This window comes from Apostichopus japonicus, chromosome 2 (genome assembly GCF_037975245.1).
Source record: "Apostichopus japonicus isolate 1M-3 chromosome 2, ASM3797524v1, whole genome shotgun sequence".
In the NCBI taxonomy this organism is placed as follows: Eukaryota; Metazoa; Echinodermata; class Holothuroidea; order Aspidochirotida; family Stichopodidae; genus Apostichopus; species Apostichopus japonicus.
The window spans coordinates 14345471-14361345 of record NC_092562.1 but is presented as its reverse complement, the minus strand read 5'-3'; the positions used below and the strand labels follow the sequence as shown (position 1 = coordinate 14361345).

The following is a 15875-nucleotide window of genomic DNA, read 5'->3' as shown; positions in this document are numbered from 1 at the left end:
TATATGAGTGACCAACGTCGTTAGCCACCGGCATTCGAAGACTCACTCTTAAATAATGTTAGGTATATATACTTCTCAGCTTAGTTAAACATGCGGAGGAGTCTGGCAGAAAAGCCAAAAGTCCGGAAGCCGGATCGTCATATTCTCTTAACTCAGTGCTCTACCCGACAGCGCCACGTACCGCATAGACCTATAGCTTCTTACGTATTCTGTACATATGGACTAGAGTTAATTCCAGTGTCTGCGAAAAATACCTATCCGTGCCTTATAATACACGGTTAGTCATACAGGTACGTGTCTCTGTTTCTTGTTAATTTCACAAAAGTATTTGAATCAATTGCAAGTACGAGAATTAATCTATGTGTTGTCTGAAATGTGATACGCCTATATGGAATGGATAAATGCTCAGAATTAATACAAACTGTTGCCTTACATATGCTGCTTGTGTTTCATTTTTAAGAATGATACACTCCGTAACCGTATGCAACTTTCCACCTGACCAGACTAGCATATTGCACGACACTTTGTGTATCCGATCTGTGAAAGTGGCAATCAACTGATAATTATCCACGATGTTTGATTAAACTCCAGTTTAATGATAAACAAATAAGAGTGACAATGCAATATCAAACAGAGGTGTATAAGGCAATTATTATTTTCATTTGACATATCCTATTATCCGTCGAAGTTTCAACTTTTTCTCAAAATTTTAAACATAAAGAGACAAAAATATTAACGCAACCGAAATACTGACTTTCGTGGAAATTTCGTTACAAAAAATCACAATTTCGGTGAAAAAGCCGGTATGAAGTAGAAATTTAAAGATAAACCACGTGATCACTTGGAATTTTACCACGTAGATATTTGGACTTTTGATGAAAAACTTATACCTTTGACATAAAAGTGTCAACAGTTTTCTATGAAAAGTCGAAATTTCGAGGGAAACAGTTACGTAATTACGAGGTTATGGTCAAAACTTTGAGATAAGAACTAAGGAAGTTGATTAAATTATTTTGTAAATGGTCACAATTTTGAGGTCTGTGAAAGGCTGGATTTTTAAATGGAGAAAGCTCAAAAAACCTCTAAATAAGTAAAACAAATGCCGAAATTTGTAGACGAAAAGTCGGCGTGATCTAGAAAAGTAAGTGGAAATTTCGAAAGAAAACAACATGAGGTTTCCAATTTATGGACCAACGTTATGATCTTTCAAACTACTACAAATCTTCTAGGAAAGGTTCGTAAACATCGCAGGATCCAGGAACGCGGAATAAGTAACTAACTTCACATCGGTAACAAAATTCGTGTTTACCATTCATCATGTCATCAGTAGTTACGTACGTGTGACGGAACTGTCTGTAGTTAGCAACAGCAGTCCACCAGGCCTTTGGGCTATCTCTAGTTTTACTAAACTGTATTATTCTTTGTGTCATTCACTGTGTTCCGTGTTCTTTTAATTCCATGAAGTTACCGCCAATCGATCTTTCTTATCTCCTTCAAAATCCTGAGCACCGATCATGGATTGTGCTATAATTTGAGGTGAGTAAAATGTTGTGTAGTTTGGGAGTTAGGCCTATACCGTTTTATCGTTACTGTTTTAGCCTATGCTTCACTGTGTACAGCAGTGAGTTTCGCGACACCAAAATAAAACTAAGCAGTGTGTGAAAAGGCACCATTTTATTCACCCGCAGCCGTCGGAATGAAGAATAGGCCTTCTTGGTAACCCCACATCAACCGATATAAGGAGCGGTGTCTTAACTATTCACATAGTTGCCTGGAGAATAAGGGAATGTGTCCTGTTGTACCTCTTTCCCCCTCTCTCTATCCAGCAGGATGAATTTATGTCACTAACATTCTAACATAAGGCAATCAGTATGACTCGTAATATACCACCTGTTGCCGTTATAAAAGGAAATATTCCCATACTATTCATCTGGAGGCCAGATAAATACTGTAAGGAGCATGTACATGTAGGATGGTGACTTCGAAGTTCGCCCACTTAAGACTTAAAACACCCCAAAACTAAATCTTCTGGTATAAATCATTTGAAAATATACTTCATATGGTGGGAGAATTTTGTTATAGTACGATACACGGCCAAACTTTCTTTCCTGCAAACTGTTTTCACGTTGTTTTCCAAGAAGATTCTTCGTGATTGTGGAACTGGTATTTCTTGCTAGAGTATTGCGAATTTCGGCCACGCAACCTACAGTGTGGCGCTGGTAAAAATTGGTGGCGCTGTTGCTCTTTCAGTAATTATAACAGACTTCATAGATCTTCGTCATTTTATTGACAAATATGTAAGTAATTTCTTGCACACAGGTCATTTTGGAGAGAAAATAACTGTAGCTTCGTACTTTTTGGTGAAATTTGGCTCTTCCTGTAGGTTTTCATGGTGAAAATCATGTATTTCTTAGGGTGCCCGAACTTCGCAGTATGGCGAACTTCGCAATACTGACTATACTATATTATTTACATAGGCCTAGATGAAGCAAATATGGGAGGAGGAAAATAAATAAGTAGGGCCTATGCATACATGTATATACAGCATGGCATCTTTAGTTTTATTGAAAAAAAAGTATTTACAGCACTGCAATAAACAACACCTAGAGGTGAACTAGCATTTTTTCTTTCATTCTACACACATTTCCTATAACGACATAGGCCTACTGTGATCAAACTGGATTCATGTGAGTAGGACACTATAATGTGAAAAGAAAAACAAGATGTAGGCAAGCTCTTTATCAAGACAGTAATTCATAAGCACTAACTGTTTTATATTTTATCTATGAAAGGAAAACCAATTCAGTAGAGAGCTGCCATGAGTATTATATGCAACGTATAAATAACTAAACTAATATATGTGTACAGCTTGATGGCCATTGTGGACAAGTAGTAGATCTTAACAACACAAGCCAGGTTACACTGACTAGCAAATTCTGCCATGAAAGTAGTTCTGGCAAACAGTGTCAAGTACTCATAGACTGAGATAAACTGGCGTCAAATATCAAGTGACGGTAAGGGGTGATACACCTAAAGGGTAATTGACACACCTATGGATGAGTACCTAGGTCGGTAGTGTTAACAGCTTTGGACCTGTTTCTCTGTTTAGTTTGCCAAAGCCTTGAAGACTCAAACTAGAAAGTGGCACTCTAAAGGCATTGAACACTCGCCCCAAACCCTGTGCCGCAATCTGAAAAAGTTCCGTTGCTTGCAAGTGAAGTTTTTTTCGTGTCGCTACAAAATGCAGACAGTAATAAAACGTGATACCTTGTTATCTTTGATCTAGACCTGAGATGTCCATCGCTGCTATGTACACTGTGTTGTGGGTATTGACCATAGCTGCATGAATTGACTGTGCACTAGTGTCTAATTAGCAAGCAAGCTGTGTGTGTATTTTTTGGGATCGATGGTGGTGTCTAACACTTCTGTTACACCTCATTCGACACTAGGTCAGATTACCGGCATGGGACATTTCTCTGTGCGCGAGTCTTCAATGCCTTTAATGCATACAAGTTTCAACATTGCAGTTAATTTGACTGTGTGATAGCTTAGGAATTTCAGGTGGTTTTTATTTTCCAGTACAGTTTTGCACTGTAAGTCATTTAAATCTCCCAACGATTGGGTTGAATAAGAACTAATACTGTGCTTATAATTCTACTAATGATCAGTTATAAATGAGGATTTTACTGGTGCTTATTTGCCTCACCAGGGCCGTAGCCACTGGTGGGAAATAGGGATAGGGGGAACATGAGTCCCCCAAAATCTTCAAACTTTCTTTCAAATAGCTTACATTCCGATAATACGTACATGTATACTAGAAAATGAAAGCTTGTACTACATACAGTTTACAAGTCAAATCTAATGAAGATCGCCACAATCATTGATCTGGAAGATAAATAATATTAGGGATTGAAATTTCATGAATCGAGAGTAAGCATCTCCTCCCCTCCTTTCCTCCCCCCCCAAAAAATAGAGAAAAAAAGGCTGGGACTCGAGCCAGTCGGAAATTAAATTTGTTTGCTCTCTCAACCAACTTTATCATGCACTTTCCCATCTGCTGCTCCTACAGTGGTTGGTTGCATCTTAGCACTGTTACCGTCTCAAACCGAGAAAACTGCGATCAATTTCAACTTGCTTTTCCTTAGGGCAATTCCATGGTAACGGAAGGACATTGGGACTAATTTTCTGACATTTGAACAAGTATATCATGAATATCCCCATTAATTACAACAAATAATTGTCATCATTGACTAGCTATAACTACGTACTTCAATTTCCACATATTTTTTTTTACACAAACCCTTCCCATTTTTGAAATATGAATATTAATGAGGTCGGTAACGGAAGGACAGCAAACGGACAAGGGTTTTCACACGTCTTGAGTTTATTGTAAAACTCTGTGAATTCTATGGAGTAATATTATTTTAGACATGAGAAATGTTATCCCAATACTGTTTCCTATACTGTACCACTTTCAATTCTGAAATTGTTGCTTTGGTTTTCTAGAAATATTGTGCTAATTAAAGTTAAATTTGGTAACGGAAGGACGGTAACGGAAGGAAAATATGTCCACTCAGTTACAGTGTGCAAAGAAGAGTATATCACATGTTGACACAATAATAAAATTGTCAGAACCAACATTCCAATGTGAACTATAACTATGTATTGACCATCCAAAGCAAAAATATGGAAGTTATTTATAATTATTAACTAACCACATTATGTTAATTAACTGTATGTCAATAACTGAAAAAGCGAAACTTAAAAAGTTGAAGCAACTATCACTATATTCAACTGAATTTATTCTAAAATGATAATCAACTGAAGCTGAAGTCCTACTACTTAAGGAATAATCACCTGCTAATTAATGGGAAGTGATTGTATCTGAAAGTACAAACAAATTATAACGTTTACTTTTAACAGTATCAATACCTGAATTTTGAAAAAGTGAATCCGAAAAAGTCGAGGCAACTACAGTGTATCAATTTACTCAACAAAATTTAATCTAAAATATTAGTCAACTGAAGCTGAAATCCTACTTTTGGAATAATTAATGAGAAGTAATTATATATCTAAAGGAACAAACAATCACACAATCTTCATGCATAAGCATGCAACGTTAATCAGTGATACTCTGGACAACCTAATTCCCCTCTGGGATAGCGTCACTGAAAATGTATCTCTCCCTGTTGTCCATGAATGGTGACAGTAGCAGCTTCACAATTTGATCCTCCGTGACCACTCCATATTTGTCTGTGAGATCCCTTGCAACATACACTTTGCCTTCCTTATCACCCTTGTGGAGATGGGTCACAAACACTTCCTTTTCATGAACTTCTGTGACAAGTGCTACAAACTTGTATGATTTGCTGACTTCATTTTCCCCCACATATTCTACAAGAATGAAGTCCCCACACTGTGTTGGTCGTTGAACTGTAGGGGATTCAGGGGCACTAAAAAGCTTGGACCCCATCAGTCTATGTGAAGAAGTGGATAAACTGTGGCAAGTTCAACGCTAAACTGTACACATTTAGCATTGAGACATGAAAAGAAGTGTTGGCTGCCCTAGTCCAGACGGAAGCAGGACACTTCGCCCAACAACCATTTCGCCCAACTGCCATTTCGCCCAACCTTACCATTTCGCCCAACCAGCCTGGTCATTTCGCCCAACCAGCCTGGTCATTTCGCCCAACCAGCCTGGTCATTTTGCCCAACCAGCCTGGTCATTTCGCCCAACCAGCCTGGTCATTTCGCCCATGCTTGATTAAATATGATACTTCAAAAGGAAACGTTCGGGAATTGTTAACGTTACAGGATACGAACCGAATATTAAGGAAACTTGAGGATCGATCAGTGTGTTGGGGGTTAGGTTTGATAGTAAACGTTCGAATATTAAGGAATATTAAGGAAACTTGAAGTCCTTTACTTTGTATAACTTTAGTAAGGAAACGTTCGGGAATTTTTAACGTTACAGGATACAAACCGAATATTAAGGAATCTTGAGGATGGATCATCGTTTTAGGGGTTAGGTTTGATAGTAAACGTTCGGGAATTGTTAACATTACGGGATACGAACCGAGTATTAACGAAACTTGAAGTCGTGGTTAAATTGATTAGGCCTACATATGTGTTTATATAATAATATAACTTCCATTGTATGCGTAAACGCCTAAAGTAGTGTAATCCTCCCATTGTACCCGAAATAACTGCTCAGACTCCGATCGATATCAAGCGGACCTCACTTTTTTATTTACCTATTACGAAGTAACCTAACCCACAAAAAATCAAATTGAACTAGTGGAATACAAAAAGTAATATTATTCTGACTGAATATTAGTAAAAATAAGGTTGGGCGAAATGACCATGCTGGTTGGGCGAAATGACCATGCTGGTTGGGCGAAATGACCATGCTGGTTGGGCGAAATGACCAGGCTGGTTGGGCGAAATGACCAGGCTGGTTGGGCGAAATGGCAGTTGGGCGAAATGGTTGTTGGGCGAAGTGACTAGAAAGCGTCCAGACAGTCAACAATAGATTATACAATCACACCACCTTAGTAGATATAAACATCACTCTCAGAGTCAACAACTCCCACAGGATGCTGTATACAATATATATGTATGCATGCAATGATATTTACTTTTAATCATTGGCAAATGACTCAATTATCTGACTGGAAAAAAAATTGTCATTCCGTTACTGTCCTTCCGTTACCAAAATGGTAACGGAAAGACAGGTTTTAATCAATCATAATGAACAAACGAAGAGGACCAGGGTGAAACTAATTATTTCATTTTATTGGCCAATCTAAACTTGCTTTGAAGATGAACATTCATTTTAATCATGCTGCAACTTTTCCTGAAAAACTAAAACAAGTGATATTTTCGGTAACGGAAGGACATTTCAAATGGCGAAAATACCGAAGGCCACTGAAGCGGAACCAATGAAGAAAAGGGGCGAAAATATTATCCATTCAGTTTTCCATGATCTATACTCTCACATGGTAGTGGCTGATATCATTTATATACTCCCTATCAATTAGCAGTGACCAATAGTTTTTATCACCAATCATCCAATTTTCTGTATCAACTGATGAATATTCAATTATCCATATATTTTCATTCCAAAATGCATGAAAATTGCATTTCTGAACCTGATTCTGGAAAATATGGACTCTTAGCTTTCATTTGACACCAAATTTACTATTGTCACACACTTTTAATTTTTTGGGTATCATGTCCACTTTCTCATGGAATTGCCCCTTACATATCTACCATTTCAAAGTACAGGTAGTTCTGCAGCCAGTTTTTCTCGAAATTTTGCCCATAGAACGAACCACCGTATGCCATGTTTTGTGACTTCTGGTGAATTCTATAGGATTGTTGATCAAGCACTGAAGCACTGAATCAAGCATTGAACAAATAAATATGTTCATATTTGCTCAATATATTTTCATGATTTTAATTGCATGTAATTACTTCTTGATTCACATCCCATGCATGGTTGCTTTATATTTCTATATAATGTACAGTAGTTGCATAAGATCTATGGTACTTTAAGTATAAAGTTAACTTCATACTTAATTATATAGAGAACATTTATGCTTACTGGTAAAATGCATATTAACTGGAGTGCAATTTCTGTTCTTTGTGATAGAGAAAGTCATGACTCCAAGGATGTTGAGGATTTATGGTTAACAACCTATTTTCAAGTCCTGTAACTTCTGTAACAACGCTCGCTCATGTAATGTTAGGTTACTGTACATGATCCATCTCTTTGAAACCAACAGTACTAGCACCAGCACTGTTTGCTTGAAATCCTGACATGAGGTCTTTTGTCCAGATGTTTTTTCCCATCCTGTAATTGTCCTACTTTGCATTTAAAGGTCTACGGACACCTACTGTATAAACAACATTGTCCTAATCACTCCACTAGGCATCATGAAAATAGCTGCAACTCCCACAAAAATCCTTCAAAGATTAATCATTTTACAAGTCTTTTCTTAATGCCAGTTTATTTATGATTTTTCTTTGATTTTAAAACATTCGTTACAAAGACACTGAACGCAGGTTTTTGGCCTCTAAGGCAATTTTTTGAAGTATTTTATTGATCTTCTTTGAAAAGGAGAACATCACATTATTCAAATGATATACAGTATGTGGGCTTGTAATTAAGGGTTAATCCATTCAGAGCTAAATTAAGTAATTTTGATGAGTGCCACACTCCACGTCATAGGTTGCACACGTTTCCTGAGTTTCCAGATTTATTAAAACTTCAAATATATCTCGGAACCAACAACAGCTTTTCAAAAAACAGATTTTGAGTGAGATTATCACACACAACAAATTTACTGAATATGGGGCAAATTGGCTAGGTTTCCGTACTAGTACTTTAAGAATTGGGACTGATGTTCAGCCCACGGTTTGCCCTTGAAAACTTAAAAGGCAATGCATGAAGAGGATGTTTGTGAGTAATCAGTATTGTTATGTAATCCTTCAGTGGGCCCCTCCTGGACCATCCATCTCCTGATATGAATTATGTTTCATGGAAGGACATTGATGGAACTGATTTCACTTCACCAGCGTAATCTGACCCGTCCACGCGGCCCAAAATATAGTGGATTCATTACAGATGACCTTGTGGACAAAGGTTTCAAGGATGAACTTGGCAAATTTTCGTATTGTAACTTGAGTCATAAATTGGCAAATTTATGACTCAAGTTACAGTACGTGAAAACAGAGTATTTTTGGTTTCCTTCCATAAATTTATTAGGGGACCCAGAGTAGAAAGAAATGGCACTTAAAAGTGGAAACAGTGAATTTGTACATGAAATATTTGGTATATAATTGCAAAGCAAAATGCTAAAATGTTTTTGGTACTGTATGCAATTTGCTACAGGTGTTTTACAGCTCGTTGTGAGAGATGCTATGTTTTCGTGCATACAGTACATGCGGTCAGTAGTGCGATTTGTGAAGGTTTGCAGAGCAGATACATACTGTACAGACATGTCTACTAGACATACAGTATATGTAGTTTTATTATAATGTAACAGCTGTTGTGAGTATTAAATGATAGAGAACAGTGCAGAGAATATTGTGTCCAGTCTCGCATCACAAAGTGCTATGCAAGAAATGGGCAATTAGCTGTTCATGTGCAAAGATGTATGTTTTGTACACAGAAGCCATAGTATTTTATATGAGACTAAATACTTTAAACACTAAATTATCTCCTTATGTACATATAGTTGAGTTGTATCCTTTGTGTCAGAATTCACATTTAGTTATACATGCAGGTAACTTACTGAAACAGTTGGTAAATATGCAGAGCTGGTAACAGAGAATATTGTAGAATTTGTTACATGATATGTATCATGCTGTGTACATGTATTATATTAGCATACTGTGTTTGTATGATAAGTTGTGTAATTTATGATGGTATGTAGCATATGTGTACAGTATGTAGCGATCTGTACGTGTATGATAGCATACTGTGTATGTACTGTATGATAATATAGCATACTGTGAATGTATGATACTATAGCATATATACTGTGTATGTATGACAGTTTATAGCATACTGTGAATGTATGATAATATATATAGCATACTGTGTATGTATGATATTATGTACAGTAGTGCTGTGTACATGTATGATATTATGTTGTGCTGTGTATTTATGATATTTTGTAGTGCTGTGTATTTATGATATTTTGTAGTGCTATGTATGTACAGTATATATGATAGCATATTGTGTGGTACTGTACATGTTAGGTCTTTTTGCTTAATTGTGACTTTTTACAAGATTATTACAGTACCATTCATTCACAATTCCCCAGATTGTTAAACATCCCTGAAAACCAATGGCATGAGTGAATAATTGATCAGGTATCTCTTTTGTATAAAGCTACAATGGGCCTATTTATCTAGATGCATAATAAACTCCAAAACTTACTGGGTTGGATATTTACTTCGCTCCACGCTTACTTGTCTAGCCACAACCTTACTACAAGTTACTACAAGGTACCCCCAGTTACCAAAAATTTTACTACTTGAACTCACAAGTAAATTTTGGATGACCATCTAAGGCCTCGTCGATGGCTTTCATCCAAACTTGTAGTAACTTGTAGTAACTTGTAGTAAGGTTGCGGGAAGATAAGTAAGCAAGGAGCGAAGTAAATATGGCCAAATTGCTACACAAAGGCAAATATAGTGTTTGTATACTGAAGCATAACTGTACTATTTTCAGTATATCTTATGAGAAATAAAAATTATAAACCTGAAAAATACTACACAACATGTGAATACTTAAATTATTCCCTGGCCATACACCAGAGATTACTTGAAAACAGTGTGCAATATAGTAATATATAACTTCGCACTATAATTATGAAATTATTTTGAAGCATATTGTATTTTGCCAGAGCCGTACTGATCACACTTAATTTGTTTTGTCCTATCATATGTACAGACGATGGCTTGCCATGGAAGGATAGAGGTGATACTAATGTGCCATGAGATTGAATCGTAGGTCTCCTTCCTGCATTTTAGGGACCTTGCTCACATTCAGTCTGGTCTTCCTACTGATACAACTGAATCTCATTCCACTCTTTGGCAGATACGAGGTTTGTTACTGTACCACTACAGTGCTTAGTTTTCCATTCTTTTGTACTTGTATATATTAAGAGATATCTATATACTGTATATATATTTTTATATGTAACTAATTGTCATACATTCAGCTTACATTGTGAATGGAAGAAATTTATACTACCAGCATATTTACCTTTATATGATAAGTGGGTATGATGAATGACTCAACCAAAAAAACCATTTTGCTACCAAAGACCAGCTGTCATACCAAACCATTCCCTAATCCTAGAACCCAGGAGGATATAGTTTCTGTAGCATCCAGGACACAGATGGGTATGAAACAGATTGTTTGGCTATGTGACCATCAAAAGGGTTAATTATGTAGTTAAATTCCCTTTGTTTATGTGTTTTTATTTTTTGGTTTAAAAGTCAACACTTTGGTGCTGTTAAGTACTTTTAAGTTTTAACCGAGGCAATTGTTAGGTTATCTCTAAAAACGGCTCAAGACTTCAGGGACCAATGTTTCTAAGTATTGACTTCATCACAGAAATCGAAGCATTGCCTTTAGAACAAACAATTTCAATTTTCAAACTGTATTGATTTTGTGATATATCTTTTCTAGAATCTTAATTCACTACTGACTGTGAGTTTTGGTTTTTTAGGAATCTTTGTAAGTCTCAATACCTTCTCCCATCCCTGGCAGAACTCAAACCAAATCCATTCTTATCCTTATTAAATTGACATAGATTTGAAATGTCAAACCTTAAAAAGTACTGTATTTTCTTTATGATGCTATGAGGACACCGAAAATTGTAACAGAGTGGAATCACACATTGGCCCCTTTATGAATATTTAATGGCTCATGTTGCCGTCATTCAAACACACGTAATTGATGCCTCAAAGAAGTCAGCTGGAATATTTCCTTCTTTCCAGGTTGCAAACACAATTTCTGCCTTTATATTTTGCCTTCAAGGGCAAACAAAAACAGAAGCTATTGAACCAGGGTTAGAGTTACCTAAGTTTATTGCACATATGTTTCTCTTCGTGCTTGCGGTTGTAAGTTTTGGTGTTAGGAACCGGAATCTTTCAATCTCATCTTGATTGCTTCCACTGCCAAAAGAAAGAAATATTTCTTTTTTTAAAATCTACATTAACTCTTAATTCTTTTCTTTTTTAAATGAAAGAGCAACCACTCTAACACAGTGGGGTCCACAGGTTGGTTACGTCCAGTAGTCATGTAATGACTCCTGTTTTTTTTGTAGTTCAATGGCCTGGAGCGAAAAAACCAAGTAAGTCTGGAATTTTAACTTTTCCAGATTAAAAAGCAGATCAGTGGCTCCTTTTTTTTTCTTTATTGCCTTGCAGGGAAAAAGCTACTGAACTGCTATACTTAAAATAGTAAAACTGTATCCACTGTATTGTGTGCAGTACTTAATGTACAACTTGGTCTCTCTGTCATATATCTGTTTATACAGTATGTGGTTTTTTTGCACTTTGAAGTACAGTATTGTTGATCTTTTTGTTGATTTTAGGGAGACGTTACCAAGAGTTACCAAGCAGCGCTGATGGCAAAGAAACAGAGCTACCAGTTTGTGAGTGTTGACCGCTTTATGACTTCTCTCAAGAATCTCTCTTCTTCTTTTCACAAGAGATTTTTATTTGTGTGCTCCACACTTACCTGTCTCCTCACAGCACCTGCTCACTTGCTGTACTGTGTCTAGAGTGACCTTGTAACCTTTGACACTGACCACCCACATTTACCATGCAGCTCAGATCAACCCACAGTACCTTATTCTCATTCAGTGACATGGTAATTTTTGACACTGAACTTCCATATTGATAGGTCAGCTCTGATCAACCCACAGTATATCATTCTCATTCAGTGACCTGGTAACCTTTAACACCCACATCCCAGGGTGATCAGTCACTGCTGATCAACCCACAGTATCTCATTCTCATTCAGTGACCTGGTTATCTTTGACACCGGCCTCCCAAGGTGATCAGTCACCCCTGATCAACCCACAGTATCTCATTCTCATTCAGTGACCTGGTAACCTTTGACACCGACCTCCCAGGGTGATCAGTCACCTCTGATCAACCCACAGTATCTCATTCTCATTCAGTGAGCTGGTAACCTTTGACACCAACCTCCCACACTGATAGGTCACCTCTGATCAACCCAAGGTATCTCATTCTCATTCTCTCTCAAGAGCTGTTGACATATTCTTGTACCTTGGCTGTAAGTAAACCAATCGTCCATATTTTGCAGCGTTTAGCAGATGATTTTCAGCTTCAACAGATGATTTTGATTTCTCACCTGTCACCTCTGTACTTTCACACTCTTTTCCATCTACCTAACAGTTAACTGTCATAATGGTACTGTTTTCAGTGGTTCTGTTGTTTGTATTTTTAATAATTAGTCTACAATTAGAGTTAAAGCATATTTCTTGTGCCTGATTGTGACATAAATTGACAAAAAGATATGATCTTGGACAGACTAACCATGCATCTGATTAATGTTTAGATTTTGACTGTTTTGTACACAAAGAAGGATACCAATGTTTCTTTTTGAATTTTACATTCTATGGATCTCTGAAAATGGGTCAAATTTGTTGGCAAAAGGTATAGTATCTCCCCATGATTACAAGTGTGATTATTTACTCACACAGTACTGTAGTACCCCCAACCCCCCCCCCCAAAAAAAAAAAAATTGAAGAGCTAGGGATTATTAAGTTTGTTAAGTTAAATGTAAAATTTCCTTTTTTTTTTACTTGGATTCTAAAATCCCATAATGACCATGTTCAATATATATTTATTTCACTATATCAGTAAATAAAGAAGTGTTTCTCCAGCATGTCTATTGCATGCAATTAATACAGAGCTGTATTAAGAAGAATTATCGGGGCTGACAAACTGTCTACATGATCGAATGTAGTCTTTGATTTGACTTGACTTGATTTGACTTGAGCTTAGACTTACTTTGCTGGGATAATAATCGAGTGCTTTTGAATGCAATCGAGTGTCTCTTTTTTTATATTAATGTAATCGAGTAAGATCGAAATGTTTCTTGGCTAATGGTTGGTAGTGTTTTTGAAAATTGCAGACGAAAGGCAAAGTGCGACTTGCGGAGACACTTCAGATTCAGGTTGGATTTCCGTGATTGAATTTTAGTCTTTTGGTTTATAATAAAACAACAAATCCCGCAAGACTGTGTCGGTAATTGCACATTAAAGTTCACCCTTAAAAACCTTGCACTCCAGAGCTGCACTTTAGACAAATTGGGATATTTTTGTCCAAGTGGCAAAATTACTTTCACTTTTGGTTAATACTACGTGACACAAACCTTTAGTTAAACAACATTTATGTAAATCAGTTTGATGGTATCGTTAGAAAATCGTAAGAAGTGAAACTTGAGAACGTAATTTTGGTCGGTTTCTCTTAGGGTTCAGCCGAACTGTCATAAAGTCGATTTCAAGTCGAATCCTCAGAAGTGCCGCTAAATATTTACAGATGGTCATTCTCTGAATGTCTGAGTTTGTACCCCATTTGATAAATTAAAAAATTTAAAAGTGATGAAATTTCTGTGTAATAATACACTTTGTAAAAATACAGTTTGCAAACTTCACAATTTGCATGTAAGGTGCTTTATGTGTGCTGCAAGTTTTGCTGAGATATGCTGTTGTAGGAATGGATGATACACTTGTGTGTATTGCTGACTTTCAATTGGCTTGTCCCTGCATTTACAGAGAGGACTCCACACGTTTTGTCGGATAGCGCAAAACTATGGGTTCCTCCGTATTACAAAATGTTGAGAAATATTCCGTCAGAGGAAGTGTTTTTCAAGCCGTAGAATTTTTAATTTAATTTAACAAATTAAATTTTTGATTTTTTTTTTTTCGCAATCAATTTTTGGACCAAACTCCAATCTTACCGATAAATTAGTGTAGGTTTTTTCCTGGAAAGGGCGACCTGTCTCCTGTTGTGAATTATAGTTCAAAATATGATAATTTTGTACAGTCGTGTGATGATTTAGTGATGAAATCCAGCAACTTGCGTAGAGTATGTAAGTTGTTATTCTCTCTAATGCGATTAAATGATTTAGTATGGAAGGAACGGCTCACAGAGTACATACTGTAGGATGATGAATGATGTTTTGAAATTTCATCCTGGATTGTAAACAAAACGTCAGTGATCATTTGTACAAATAATATAGTGACTTTAAACAGATTTTTGCTGTAAGATAACTCATGTAAACTCATGAATACTCATTGAGGTCTTCATTACAAGAATAACTCTTTGGAAACTTGTGAGAAAGCTCAGAATGCGATCATATCTGTTGAGATATTTGGTACTCGTACAGCTCACCCTAAAATGTTCTTCAAATATCCTGATAAAGAAAATGTTCCGTAAGATATGTGTTTAGTAGCCCGACATAAATAGATGTGAACTGATATATACAGTGTACAGTAGAATGTGGTTTGTTATTTTACAATATGACCACATTGTTAACAGTACATCGGCCACATACCGGGTCAAAAATATAGCCATTTCTGTCATGACACAGAACTATGAGAAGATTCTAACATTAGATGAACTTTTTGGGTTTAGGGATTCTGTAGTTAGTACCAGTTGTGCATAATTTGTTGATTGTAGTCCGTGACACAATGATCCATAACAGCATGAGAGAGTATTTAAAATGTGGCATTCAAAGGTCATTGGAGGTCAGCTCCGCTCAACCGCTGAAATGGCAACAATCAGAAAAGTGAAGCTTGGATGAATTTCATGAACTTGTTATCATATATATTGATCCCTTAGTGAGTACAAGACACCAGTTGGCATTCCATGTGAAGGTTAAAAGGTCAAATAGAGGTCATGTAGAGGTCAAAGATTGAATACCTTGTAAAAGGATAACTGTGAGTTGGATGAACTTTGCACTTGACATGTACTGTATCTACGTAGGTCAACATCAACAGTGCAATCTCCCTTGACATCGGTCAAAACTTGGAAATATTGTGTGCAGTTTCACATAAAATCTGTCAAGTTCTGTTTAATAATTGGCTCTGTGGTTATTGGTTTTTTGGCATTTTTGTCCAGAGGCAGACTGTATGTTGTGATATGTAGATTCTCAATTTATCATTTTGAAGCTGTCCATTGGAAAGTTTATCCATTTAAGGAATTGTTTAGTAAAAAATGGGATCCAGTCATTTTCGGTCATATCGCCCTAAGCCTTGCCCTGTGATGAATTTTAGTTTGCGTGATAGAGTGCTTGAAATGTTGGCCCGTCCTGC

General features: G+C 36.6%; 1 protein-coding gene across 2 annotated transcripts in view; it reads left to right on the top strand.

The window, feature by feature from the left end:
* The first annotated feature begins 1365 nt into the window (after positions 1 to 1365).
* LOC139979136 (ribitol-5-phosphate transferase FKTN-like) overlaps positions 1366 to 15875 on the top strand; it is a 40405-nt gene continuing 25895 nt past the window's right edge. For both annotated transcript variants that reach the window (XM_071989838.1, XM_071989846.1), the window contains exons 1-3: positions 1366 to 1536; positions 10466 to 10619; positions 12120 to 12179. In XM_071989838.1, the coding sequence (XP_071845939.1) occupies positions 10509 to 10619; positions 12120 to 12179 (171 nt within the window). In that variant the 5' untranslated portion in view covers positions 1366 to 1536; positions 10466 to 10508. The remainder of the gene's footprint in view (positions 1537 to 10465; positions 10620 to 12119; positions 12180 to 15875) is intronic.